Source organism: Chelonoidis abingdonii, chromosome 1 (assembly GCF_003597395.2).
Source record: "Chelonoidis abingdonii isolate Lonesome George chromosome 1, CheloAbing_2.0, whole genome shotgun sequence".
Classification (NCBI taxonomy): domain Eukaryota; kingdom Metazoa; phylum Chordata; order Testudines; family Testudinidae; genus Chelonoidis; species Chelonoidis abingdonii.
In genome coordinates, this window is record NC_133769.1 from 117,677,112 (window position 1) to 117,691,081 (window position 13,970).

Consider the following 13,970-nt stretch of genomic DNA (forward strand, 5'->3'; position numbering starts at 1 on the left):
GACAAAGGCCATCCAGCACAGGCCAAATGGTGCTGCAGGTTAGTAATTGAAACCCCAGGGGCCTCCTCCATCAGTCAGAGCAGCAGAGTTTATGGGGGAGAGAAGGAATGCTTGTGAAATATTTATAACCACCATAGCAAAATGCAGTGTCATTAGATTAAAACTCTAAAGGAGCTTTCTGCAGGGGAAGCAGATGGACCTGGCCAGAGAGGGGGCAGGTGAGTGAGCTGAGCTCACCTCCCCTCCCATGCCAGGGCAGGCTGGAGGTCTTTGTTGCAAGGGAAGCAGCTGGAGCTGCCCACAGAGCCTGGCAATAGTGGCAAGAGAATCCAGGAGGCCTCTGTCCCCATATCTCCCATGCCGCTGCCCCATTCCCCCAAACCAAACCTCATGATGGTTCCTTTAGACACTGGCAGCTCCTGCCTGGCGAGCATTTTTTTTCTTTTTCTGTCATTCCCTCATGCTCAGTCCAAGTTCTACAATAGGGAAGTCTGGCTCTTTTTTTAAAAGGGGGCGGGGCTGGCTCAGGCACAGATGGTGCAAGAGAGACAGAAAATAATGGGGAGCCGTGGTAAGTTGGAGCAAATGGTAGAACTAACAATGCTCATTGCTGAACTATGCTTTAATCATTTTGCTTCATTATTGTTTTATTATTCGTGTCTTATTTGTATTATGGCAGCACTTACAGGACCCAACAGAGCATGGCCCCTTGGCCCAATTGAGAATACTGCATGCTGGGAGATGTAGTCTCAACATCTGTATTACTAATTAAGGTAGCTGTCATCTGCTCCATTTTAAGCAAATCAGGCCCAACTCTTGAGTTCTGGGCAAGCTGTCAATGCACTGTAGGGGTTGCATGACTCAGTTGCCCCCAGGCCATAGACTCTGCCGTGGCTGTAATAACCACCCGTGGATTAGGGTTGCTTGGAGTTACAAGGCTGAGATAAGTCCCAAGTATAACATAATACACCTTTAAAATATGCCACATTTGTTTTTAAAGAGACAATGGCAAGCACTTTATTTAAAAAAAAAAAAATCTTGTTTCCTCTTCCCTGGTCATTGTTTGTCATGCCTGAAAACATGTGTCTGGCAGCTGGGAACAACCAGAATCATGAGGGGGGGACTGCCACTGTCTCCAGCCCAGCCTGAGGCTTCAGCAATTGATTAGGACAGCATAGCTCTGAAGTTAGTGCTTGGTTCTTAGCTGCTTCTGCAGAGAAAGCAGATGGCAGCACAAACCCCACTTCTTATTTTTTCCTTTCTTCTTTTTGTAAGTAGGTCCTATGTCTGGAGGGGCTGTTTCGTTTTATTTTTAATAGACAGGTGCCTTTCCCTTTTGTATGCAGGCTTGTTAGACTTTCCAGGATGCTAAAAAACTTTTTAAGAGAAGTCAGTTCTGGGGACCAAAGCTCTATGACAGTTTCTGCTGAAATAAGTATAACTAGCCAAGCTGTGCTATTTCCTCTGCTTGGGTCTCCTTTTAAGTCAGTGCAATCCCCGTTATGAATTGTATAACACTGATGTGGGGAATCTGGTCTCTAGGAACTGCCCTGTGTTGGGGAACCACCTCCTTGTGCGGAGCCTCACTGAGGTATTTTTCCTTTACTGCTGCCCTGCCCTGCCCTGCAGTTTATGCCTAACTCTGGTCGTCACTGGCTTCCCCCTGTGCCCAGTAACCACCAGGAATCCTAGGTGCTGAAAATCCTTGAGCCCAGTGAGCAACATGTTCAGTAAATCAAATTTCATAGCTAAACCCTAGCTGTTCCTGAAAGGCGATGTGTGCCCAGTTCAAACCATCCTACGCAGTAAATCAGCCTGGTGTGGCGCAGCAAGGCAGATTACGTTATGGAGAGCTCTGCTATGTAGTGGATAGCACTAGTGAAATCCCCACTGCGTCTGCATGGACTCCATCACTAGCATGGATGGGGGCAGAACTAGTCACAGGAAGATGGCATCAGATCTTCCTGGAGCCTTCACATTCCCTCATGAGCGCAGCTGATCTGTCAGGTAATGTCCCCTGAGCTGGGAATATCCGATCCAGTATTTATTGCACAGACAGTTAATCCCATTTGATCCAGAGCTGTGGTGGCCAGGACTCAAGCTGCAAGTTCTTCTGGAAGAAACCGCTTCTGTTGTAAACACAAAACTGAACTATAAGCCTTTTGTCCGAGAGACAGGCCAATATGTGAGGGGTCTCTAATGCCTTGTCCCCACAAGTCCACAAGGAGTCATAGTGCCTACATCGTGGGCTCCTCCCCTCCTACAGCTCCAACTCTCTGGCTCTAAGAAGGTCCCCGGGAAGCAGTGGACTCCCGTGTATTATCCACCATTTCTGCAAACTGTAAGGATTGTGGTAGACTCTGTCATCGCAGGAGGAGAGCAAAGGTCACCAGTGCTAGGAGGAGTAATGTCAGCGAGGCTGAGATCTCAGCAGCTGCACCGCAGTCCTGAGCATTCTCCTGAGAACAAATGAGAAGGAGGCACAAGATCAGCAAATCTATTTCTAGGGTCACAACAGGGCAAGTAAAATGATTCATCCCACTGACAGGATGCTCAGGGGCTCATGGAGCATAGAGGCTGCAGCCAGCGCAATGTTAGAGGCAGTGAATACTGAGACAATATTGCACTGAGCAGAGAGGAAGGGACAGGTCAAGAGTAAGGGTCTCATGCCTTCAGGCTCGGAGACCCTCCAAGCGCATGTCACTCATTCGTGTAGACAGCTGGAAAACCAACCACCCTAAAACCTCTATCTTAAGAGTTCTTGAAGACCCATGCACTATACCAGAAATTGCTCACTCAGCCTCTGAGTGCTGTAGGATCCACACCCCGTGGCATTGGTGCTGGGATTCAGGGCCCCAAAGCCTGCATGGACTTACCTCCTGTGCTGCCCCTCTGCAGCCCTTTGCACGCAACCCGCTCCATGCTCCAGTTATAGACTTTGAGGGATTCATGCACAGCCATTTACTAGTGTAAGGATCTGCACTTCCTGAGGCTGAAACACGTGTGGTGTAAGGGACTAGGGTCTTATGGCCTAAAAAGAGAGGTTTCTGCCAGCACGGTTGCCAGGTGTCCATTTTTTGACTGGAGCACCCGGTCGAAAGGGGACCCTGGCGGCTCCGGTAAGCACTGCTGACTGGGCTGCTAAAAGTCCAGTTGGCACAGGGCTGGCAGGCTCCCTATCTGGCTTCATGCAGCTCCCTAGAAGCAGCCGGCATGTCCCTCCTGCTCCTAGGCATGGAGTGGCCAGGGAGGCTCCACATGCTTCCCACACCCTGATTGTCGCCTCCACAGCTCCCATTGGCTGGGAATCACAGAGGGGGCGGTTTTGTGTTTTTTGAAAAGGTGATCACCCTAATTAAGTGGAAAATCACTATAGGATCATCACAAGCTTTTGGGCATTTCTGAGCCTATGCAGTAAGTGTAGTGGTGTGAATGAGACTGAACACCCCTCCACCCCAGCCCCAGCTGCATAGCCCCATGGTCCCTACTGTACCTCCGGGTGGAATGCGTGGCAGGTATCTGGCCGCCGTCTCAGTTTCTGGGAGCGCATCCTGTCGCACTTCACCGAAGCATTATGTGTATTGCCATTAAGATCAACAGTAGCATTTAGATAGGGACAAAAGCAGCACAGACAAAAGACTGTGAGGTCCCTCACACAGCCTAGCTAGACTATGACTGAATCTTAGAGCTGTGTCCAAGGGCCCTCGGAATTCAGATGGAGGGAGGATAAGAGGGGAGAGAGGCAAACTCACAACGCGGGAGGACGAGTCTCCAAGGCTGTAAAAAGAAATAAGCTGCAGTATGGAAGCAAAAGATTATGAAAAGAAAGCACAAGTTGGCCCTGTGCCAGGGAGGGAGCATACGGAAGAGAGGCTGGGGAGAAAGTGGAAATGCTTAGCTGCTTTATTTCATGGTGACGGGATAACAGAGACAGAAAACTTAATGTGACCATAGTTAATGAGGAAAGGGCATGATCCTGCAGGACTGACTTAAAGAAACAACTGCTGTAGGCGACTTACCTGAACTCGGAATAACTGGGCCACTGTTCTCAGACATCTGTTCTACCATCACCATCATGGTCTGTCTCTTTCCTCCCCCTATTATCCAAACCCCTCTACCATGGCTTCCCCACTTCTACCATGGCTGCTATTTAACATCACAAATCATGCCAACTAGTCATTGCTTTTCCTGTTAACTGTATTTGAGCCTGCTGAGGGATGATACCAGGCACAGAATTAACTGGTCAGTATGGAAGTGTCTGACATGTAGCTTCTATGCCCTCCTCCAGCTCTCCCAGGGGCTGGCAATTGGGAAGTCATGTTTCCATTCTCTTAGGTTCCCAGTGATCCTTGTTCAGAATCTTTGTATATTCTGTAGCAGAGGGCAGCAGGATAATTTTGTGGTTAAGGCATTGCCTTGGGTGCAAGGTGATAAAGTTTCGACTCCTGCCTCAACCACAGGCTTCCTGTGTGAGCATGGGCAAGTCACGGTGGTTTTGTCCCTCAGTTTCCCCCCATCTGTAAAGTGTAGCTAACAATACTTCCCTGCCTCTCAGAGGTGCTGGGGCATTTAGTTTCTTAGTGTTTGTGAGACATTTTGAGATTATCTGCTAGTGCTCTACAAAAACAAAGCATTACAGCTGTTCTCCCTGTGTTGTTTCAGAAGTCCCCAGATTAGGTTTTCTAGTGTATTTAAATAAGCTGCTGACCCTAGAAGAGCTGGTGCATCAGCGAGTGCATTCCCTAGAATCCCAGCATAGTCTGCAAAATGCCCTTCCTCTGTAGCTTATACAAATGGGTAATGGCCAACTGAGACCTGTTAACAAAGGGAGAGTTGGGTCCAGCTTCCACTTGTGGGTAAGTAACTGGCTATTTATAAGGGGCAGTAACAGAACAGGAAGGACTATTGTATTTTTAACAAGTTACAGCTCAGTTATGAGTCCTCATGTGTACCTGTGCTGGGGAGTGAGGGGGTGTGAGGATCCGTGTACATCCCTGCTTGGGCTACTCCACAGGGCTGGAGTCCCCACTGGGCTGCTGCTCCCTTCCCCCGCGGGTATGTGGGGCAGAGAGTGAGCATAGATATCTACGCAGTGAATGGTTGCACTGAATTGCAGTGAATGGTTGGCACAGCACTTTGCTCATCACAATGGAGGTCACTTTTCAACACCAGGCTCTAAATGGGGTTAGAGTTCTTGGGTGGCTAAAAGGGAAGATTTTCATTTCCAACCACCCCTCTAACCTGCCTGCTGTATCTCTCTGCTCCCTCCACTATGCCTGTCTGTTGTATCCACACTTGCATCCTGCTGCATCACAAGTGGAGCTATACCTCCCTGCTCTCTCCTCCCCAAGGCTAATTGCTACAGGAACAGATCCTCCACCCCCAGACTAATTGTTGCAGTGGAAGAACAGCAGAAAGGGCTGCAGAGTCTAACACACGCTGTGATAGGAGGAGGATATATTTGACTTCTTTTGCTTCCAGGAGGACAGGTGGGAAGATGCTGCAGTCACAGGCAGCATCTGTAACCAGGAGCAGGAGATTACTGTTGGCAATCTGCTGTGCTACAAACATCCTGTGGGAGGGAGAGAGAGAGAGCATATCCCCCACCCACCCCAAAGCAGCTGGTTAGAATAGCATATAGGGAAATTGCAGCACCTGATGATGATGGCCATGGGCAAGGAATACAAGTAGAAGAGAGAATGGGAAAGAGATGGCAGGAGGGAAAGGGAAGGGAGAGGAACAGTGAACAGAGAGAATGTGGGGGAAGGAGAGGTGATGTTCAGCTGATGAAATTATTAAGGTATCTTTTTATCTTCAGATAACGCCAAACTCACTTGACTTTTAAAAAATCCAAACTAGGCAAATACACCCACATTTGTGTGTTTATATATTGTCCTACAAAGGTAAGAATTTGTTTAGGTTGGAGAAACTTGGTTGAGAAAAATAGTGATACAAAACAGCACATTCATGTAACATGGTTGAGTGATGCTTGCTGTCTCTTTGCATTTACTGAGTTTTGTGCCCTGAATCTATTTATGAATTTGGGTCAAATTTGACATACAGCTTTGGTTGAGAAACTGAAGACCCCCCCCCCCCCCCCCAAATATTCAGCGTGTTTTATTTCAAATGTTTGTTTTGAACATTTGGAAATGTTTTCTTTTGCCTTTTTTGTTTCATAAAATTTCAGATTCAGATTTTCCAATATATTTGTTTAAAAACCACCCCCAAATATGGGGAGATGGAATAAACACCCAAAATCGGCCACATCAAATAGAAAAACTGAAAAATTTGATTTCAAATTGACCAAAAATATTTTGATTTGAAACAAACTTCTAATTCTTTTTCAAGTTTGACAAATATTTTTGTAAATGGTTTTGATTTGAATCCACACTGATTTTTCAGTTCAGTCCCCAAACCAATCTACACCCCGCCATTCTTCTCTCAGCTCTGGTGATGACCCCCAAAAGCAGTCTCTCTAAAAAGTCAGTTGAAACAAGTGTGAACTGCAGTGCTCTGCTGCCCTCTGCTGGGAGTTTGAGAGGACCGGGTATTCTGTAATCTGCAAACGCTGAATGGAAGATGCTGTGCAGCATTGTGTAGTGATGATGGCAAAATAAGAATGTGTGCATTTTTTCATCCTTGTATGCAAGCTCCCCACAGACCAGGACACACCAACTCAAAGTGGCACCAGACCCTGCCGGAACAACATGCAAAACCTGCAGACCTATCTCCACTGCTACAAAGATCAACACCACACGCAACACACCTTTCAAGATCCATAGATCCTACACATGCCTATCACAACATGTGGGTGAAACTAGACAATCACTGAATTTAGTCAGGAAAATAAGACAAAAACACCCTGTCACCTGTGGGTGAACACTTTTCACAGAGCGATCACTCTAAATCCGCATCCTCAAAGGAAACCTGCACAACACTTTCAAACGCCAAGCCTGGGAGCTTAAATTCATAACTCTGTTAGACATTAAAAATCATGGAGTGATCAGACACACTTGGATTTATTACAATCATCTGTAATTATCTAACCCACTCTTTCGGTCTTATGACTGCAGAGGTATGAATAGGCCACTCTGCCTTGAATGGTCCCTTATAATATGTGCTAACTACTTAACGCTAAACAATCTTTTCCACCTTGCATTGTGCTGTGATCCTCTCAGTAAGTTTCGCAGCCCTGAAGAAGCTTTGCGTGGCTCAAAAGCTTATCTCTCTCAGCAACAGAAGTTGGGCCAATAGAAGATATTACCTCACCCACCTTGCAGCTTCCGTGGGCAGCCTCTAATATATGTATAAGTGGCTGGCAGTGTACACATGGGTGAGTGTAAGGGAGAATCAGAATGCAGTGCCCTCTCTGCTTTATGCTTCTGTGCAGGCTACCTGGCCTTTGGGTCCAGAAAGCTCACACTCCACACTTGCGTCTCCCACCCTCCGTAGAGCTGTGCTGGGGATGGTAGCTTGATTTGTTACTGGTAGGAGGAAGCAGGCGGTGGGAGAGGAAATTGTGACCTATTCTTGATTCCTACTGGCAAACTCACAGTTTAGCTCTAAATGTTCATTCTAACAAACATAGCTCCACTCTAGCCCCATATGTATTTCCCAGTCTGCACAATTCAGAGGTTCATAGACTGCAAGGGACTATTAGACCATCTAACCTGCCCCTCCTATATATCACAGCCCTTTAAACTTCACCCAGAAACCCCTGTATTGAGCCCAGTAACTGGAAGTGTGTTTGGCTAACACACGTTTTCCAGAAAGGCAACCAGTCTTGCTATGAGGACATCAAGAGCTGGTGAATCCATTCACTTCTTGTTCCAAGAGCTAATCGGCCTCTCTGTCAAAAATGTGTCTTATTTCTAATCTGAATTTGTCTGGCCTCATCTTCCATTCATTGGTTCTTAATCTTATTATGCCCTTCTCCACTAAAGAACCCTGTAATTAGTACCTAGTGTTTTCTCCTCATAAAGGTTCGTATGCTCAGTAATCAAATCACGTCTCACTCTTCTTTTTGAGACTCTAAACAGATGGAGCTCTTACAGCACTCGCTGTAAGCATTTTCTCCAGCCCTTGAATAACTTTGGTGGCTTGTTTCTGCATCTTCTCAAACTGTGCAACCTACTTTTCAAAGGACACCAGACCTGTACACAGTTTTTTAGTATCAGTCTGACCAATGCAGTGTACAGAGGTAAAAATCACCTCTTTACTCCTACTCGCTACTCCCCTGTTTGTACATCCAAGGATCACATTAGCCCTTTTCCCCACAGGATTGTATTGGGAGCTCCCCTTGAGTTGCTTGTCCACTGTGATCCCCTATTTTTTCAGTCTCTGCTTTTTAGCATCTAGTCCAGTCTGTCATCATGGCCTGCATGCCTTGGCCCTAAATATACAACTTTGCATTTGTCTGTATTAAAAAGCGTTTTGTTTGAATGGGCCCAGGTTACCAAGTGGTCTAGGTGGCTCTGCATGACTGCACTGTCTTGTCATGATTTTGCCAGTCTGTGTCACCTGCAAGTTTTATCAGCAGTGATTTTATATTTCTTTCCAGATCATTGACAAAAATGGTGAATAGTGCTGATCCCTGTGAAACCTCACTAGAAACGCCACCTTCCCCCTTTCTTTGAAGATTTCCTATTGGCAATTACTTTTTGAGATCTGTCAGTTAGCCAGTTCTTCATCCATTTAATATGTGTTCTAGCGATACTGTGTAGTGCTAATTATTAAATCAAAGTGTCATGTGGTACTAAGGCCACTGTCTTGCAAAAGTCTATTCTTCTTCGAGTGCTTGCTCATATCCATTCCAGTTAGGTGTGCGCGCGCCGCGTGCACGTTCGTCGGAGATTTTTACCCTAGCAACACTCAGTGGGCCGGCAGGGCGCCCCCTGGAGCGGCGCCATTATGGCGCCTGATATATATCCCATCCACTCCTCAATTTCTTCTTACCGCCCGTGTCGGTCGTTGGAACAGTGGAGCGCGGCTCAGCTGATCTCCACCTCCCTAGCTATTCGCTCGTTTATATAGTTATTGTGTACATAGTTTTTCTATAGTTCTAGTTAGCATTTATATTAGTAGTTCTTATAGTAGTTGTGTATATAGTGTGATACAGCATGGCCAGAGGGCAGCATAAGAGTGTTAGCAGGGGGCCTTATTCCCTGCCAAGGGAGGAAGGTTTGCTTTAGATTAGCTAGAACAGCTGTGGCCAATTAGAGCACCTGACTTCACTTAGAGCACCTGACTCCAGTCATGGGATATAAACCCCTGCTTCAGTCAGACAGGGGGTGGTAGTTGAAGGAGAAAGGTTGGATTGGAGCAGAGTGCAGATTGCAGAAGAGAAGAGTTTGTCCAGAGAGAAATAGAAGGTTTGGAGGAGTGCTGCGGTGGATTGGGAAGCCCAACAGAAACCCTAGGTAAGGGGCACCAGGCTTGTATAGAAGAGAGGCGAGAAGCCCTTCACAAGCTGACGGGTATGAGAGGGAAGTAACCCAGGGGAAGAAACCGCTAGTCAAGTGGTTCACCACAACCCCAGGGCCCCTGGGTTGGGACCTGGAGTAGAGGGCAGGCCCAGGTCCCTCCCTCTCCATTCCCCTCCTCCAAGGACACTAGGGGAATGATTAAGAACTGGTTCAGAGGCAAGCGATAGCGCCCTGAACCTACCCCAGAGAAGAGAGAGCGCGAGACCCAGCAGAACAGTACTGGCAATTTGCCACAATAGTTAGAGGATCTGGGGCTAGCCCCTTTTCCTCCCCGGTACCGGGGCCCATGCCCGGTTCACCAGGCTTCAAACCCTGTGCGGCCTGTCATTGGCCGATGCCCACAGGAGATCTGCACGACTCCTGTTTAAAGTGCCTGGGCAAATCTCACCTTGCGGACAAGTGCCGAATCTGCAAGGCTTTCAAGCCCCGGACAAAGAAAGAGCGGGATATTTGCCTGAAGCAACTTTTGATGGAGGCAGCTCTAACTCCTCCATCCTCGGCACTGATGCCGGCACTGGGGACAAGTGCCTCCTCTGCACCGGAGTGCACGGTTCCTGTAAAGGCTCCCCAGCACCAGCCTTCCCCAGCTCAACTTTCTGGCCGGCACCGATCCCTCTCCCCGAGAAGCAAGAGGCACGAGGCTCCTGCGGCACTGGTATCTACGCCGCAGTCGGAGCGTACATCCAAGGTGGACCGCCCGGCACCGTCAACTGCCGTGGCACCGCTTGCCTCCGCACTGTTGATTCCAGTCTCTCAGGTGCCGTCGAGTCCGGTGCCTACCAGCTCCCTGGCGCATACTGTGGTCGAGCTTGTCGTGCCCTCCACGCTGGAGACTTTCTCCACGGCTCAGGAGCTAATTGCTTTGACAGAGCCTGAGCTGCCCCAACTGCCGGCACCGCCGGTGCAGGTTGTTCAGTCATTGGGCAAGCCTGCCATGGTGATGCCATTTTCGCTGGGCACTATCGAACGCCGCTGGTCCCAATCCAGGTCCCACGGACACCCTCGGTCCTGCCATCGTTCCCAATCCTGGCGCAGCTCGCAGTCCCGGTACCGTTCTCCATCCCGGTACCAGTCATACTCGCGGCACCGCTCGAGATCTCGGTCTCCATCGCGGTACTTTCGGCACCAGTCTAGATCCTGGCACTGCCATACCTTTCGCAGCCGATCCCGGCATGGAGATGTAAGGCACCAGTCGACCTCCCGGCACCACGTTGCCAGTACCACGCAGACAAGAGTCCAATGGACGCAGAGACCTTGTCCAATCAACTTCAGCTTCTCCGTGGCCTTCGTGTCATCCATCTGTCTCTTCCCATGTGGACAGTGCCTTCCACGGGGATTCGGATACGCATGCCCATGGCCCAGACCATGGACCTCATCAGTGGTTCTTTTGGACACCTTGGGCTTATCAAGCCCAAGGCGAACCGACTGGCCCATCATGCTCCGGTCACTCAGAGCACCGTGTGCCCCAGGCAACTGTCAGCAGACCTCCCCCCGCTGGCACAGAGGAAACCAGTGCACACGCACCGGACCCGCATGATCTTCCGGAGACGGAGGTCCCCCTGGACCAGGTGTCAGTGCAGGACTCACTCGTCCTGGGGCTGTCATCCTCCTTTTCCCCGGATGAGTCAGTAGCGGGAACATTATCTTTGGGGCCTCCTCCGATTGACCTCCAGTCACACCAGGATCTTCTGCGGTGTGTCGCCCAGAATACCAACCTTCCGGTAGAGGAGGTTCCAGAGGTGGAGGACCCGGTGATTGGCATCTTGTCTGCAGAAATACCAACCAGAGTTGCTCTCCCCTTCATCCGTTTGATCCAGGCTAAAGCAGACACGATCTGGCTTCTATCCCGCCCACAGCCAAGGGGGTCGAACGGAAGTACATGGTGCCTTCCAAGAGGTATGAGTACCTCTATGTGCACCCTGGTCCCTGTTCATTGGTGGTACAGTCCGTCAATGAACGGGAGTGCCACGGCCAACAAGCCCCCGCACCTAAATCTAGGGAGGCCAGGCACATGGATTTGTTGGGATGAAAAATCTATTCCGTGGGAGGCCTCCAACTCTGCGTGGCGAACCAACAAGCCCTCCTGAGCAGGTACAATTTTATAATAACTGGGAGGCGATCGGGAAGTTTACTGAGTTGGTTCTGCAGGATTCCCGCCAGGAATTTGCAGCACTCCTGGAGGAGGGGAAGAGGGTCGTGAGGACCTCCTTACAAGCCTTGCTAGATGCCGCCGATTCGGCAGCTAGAACGGTCGCCTCTGGCATAGCCATGCGACATATATTATGGTTGCAAGTGTCCGGCCTGCCACCTGAGCTGCAACATACCATGCAAGACTTGCAGTTCGATGGACAAAGCTTGTTCTCGCAAAAGACGGACCCCAGACTGCAGAGTCTAAAGGACAACCACGTAATTATGCGTTCGTCAGGAATGCATACGCCTCAGACTCAAAGATGATCATTCTGCTCCCAACCTCAGCGCCCTTACCCCCCGCCTCGGCAAAGACAAGACTTTACCAGAAGGCGAGTTCGTACCAATCGCAGACGTCAGTCTGGACCTCAAGGGGGTAACAATTCCGGTCCCACCAAACCAACACCGGGACCCAAATCTAACTTTTGAAGGTGCGCACGAGAGCAGTGTACCAATTGCCTCCCCGGATCCCTTTCAGTTCTACAACCGCCTTTCCCCGTTCCTGCCTGCGTGGTCCCAATTGACTTCAGATCGTTGGGTCCTACGTACGGTGGAGCTTGGATATCATCTTCAGTTTGTTTCACACACCCCCATCCCTCTTCAGGGACCCCTCTCACGATCAACTCCTCATCCAGGAGGTCTGCAGGATCCTCTCAATCGGAGCTATAGAGGAGGTGCCAGAGGAGTTAAGGGGCAAGGGGTTTTACTCCCGATATTTCCTAATTCCCAAGGCAAAAGGGGGCCTCCGGCCTATCCTAGACCTGCGAGGGCTGAACAAATTCATCAAAAAGTTCAGGTTCCGCATGGTATCCCTGGGAACCATCATTCCTTCCCTGGATCCTGGAGATTGGTACGCCGCTCTCGACATGAAAGATGCATATTTCCACATTGCAATTTATCCCCCGCACAGAAGGTATCTGCGCTTTGTGGGAAATCGACACTACCAGTTTACTGTCCTCCCCTTTGGCCTCTCCTTGGCCCCTCGTCTTCACGAAGTGTATGGCGGTTGTCACTGCTTCCCTATGCCGTCGTCGAATACACGTCTTCCCTTACCTCGACGACTGGCTTATCCGAGGGGCCTCCGAGGCACAAGTCATCAGCCATGTGACCATCATCAAGGACCTGTTTATGCATCTAGGCCTGATCATCAATTTAGACAAGTCCACTCTGGTGCCTACGCAGAGGGTAGAGTTTATCGGAGCAATGCTGAACTCCAACCTTGCAATGGCCAGTTTACCCCCACACCGGTTTCAGGCCATAGTCTCCCTCGTCCAGTCTTCAGAGCTTTCCAACAACCTTGGCTCGCACTTGCCTTGGTCTCCTCGGTCACATGGCTGCATGCACATTTGTCACAAAGCATGCCAGACTGCGAATGCGTCCTCTACAAATCTGGCTCGCCTCCGTCTATCGGCCGGGCAGACACACCATAGACATCATTCTGACAATTCCACCGAGCATTCTAGGCTCCCTCGACTGGTGGCGAACGTCATCCCAGGTGTTTGCAGGTCTGCCATTCCATCCTCCCCAGCCTTCCACGTCCCTGACAACGGACGCGTCCTCCCTGGGCTGGGGTGCTCACCTAGGGCACCTGCGCACCCAAGGCCTTTGGTCATCCCAGGAGTTGACACTACACATCAATGTTGGAGAGCTGAGAGCGGTCCGGCTGGCATGCCAAGTGTTCCGGCGCCATCTGCACACCGTTGTGTTGCTGTATTCATGGACAACACAACGGCCATGTATTACATAAACAAACAGGGAGGGACATGATCTTCCCCCTTGTGTCAGGAAGCGATCCAACTGTGGGACTTCTGCATAGCCCACTCCATAGACCTAGTAGCTTCCTTTCTCCCAGGAGTCCGGAACATGCTCGCAGACCATCTGAGCAGGTCCTTCCTGTCACACGAGTGGTCCGTCTGTCCGGACATTCTCCATTCGGTTTTCCGGAGGTGGGGCTTTCCCCACATAGACTGTTTGCCTCCAGAGTGAACAGGAAATGCCAGGTGTTCTGCTCCCTACAAGGTCGCTCCCTGGGCTCCCTGTCGGATGCGTTCCTCATTCCGTGGACGGGCTACCTCTGTTACGCCTTCCCACCATTTCCTCTCGTCCACCGAGTTCTACTCAAGCTCCGCAGGGACAAAGCCCGCCTTATCTTGATCGCTCTGGCTTGGCCGAGGCAGCATTGGTATACCATACTGCTCGACCTGTCTCTGTCAGACCCAATTCCCCTGCCACTCTGCCCAGACCTAATCACGCAGGACTTTGGCAGGCTGCACCACCCAGACCTGCAATCCCTTCATC

General features: G+C 49.8%; 1 protein-coding gene across 1 annotated transcript in view; it reads right to left on the bottom strand.

Annotated features, from left to right (window-relative positions):
* Positions 1-610: 610 nt before the first annotated feature.
* Positions 611-13,970, bottom strand: part of CACNA2D4 (calcium voltage-gated channel auxiliary subunit alpha2delta 4) — a 168,329-nt gene continuing 154,969 nt past the window's right edge. The window contains exons 36-38 of the mRNA XM_032796736.2: positions 5,460-5,572; positions 3,494-3,576; positions 611-2,459 (exon numbers count right to left, since the gene is read on the bottom strand). Of these exons, the coding sequence (XP_032652627.1) occupies positions 2,364-2,459; positions 3,494-3,576; positions 5,460-5,572 (292 nt within the window). The 3' untranslated portion in view covers positions 611-2,363. The remainder of the gene's footprint in view (positions 2,460-3,493; positions 3,577-5,459; positions 5,573-13,970) is intronic.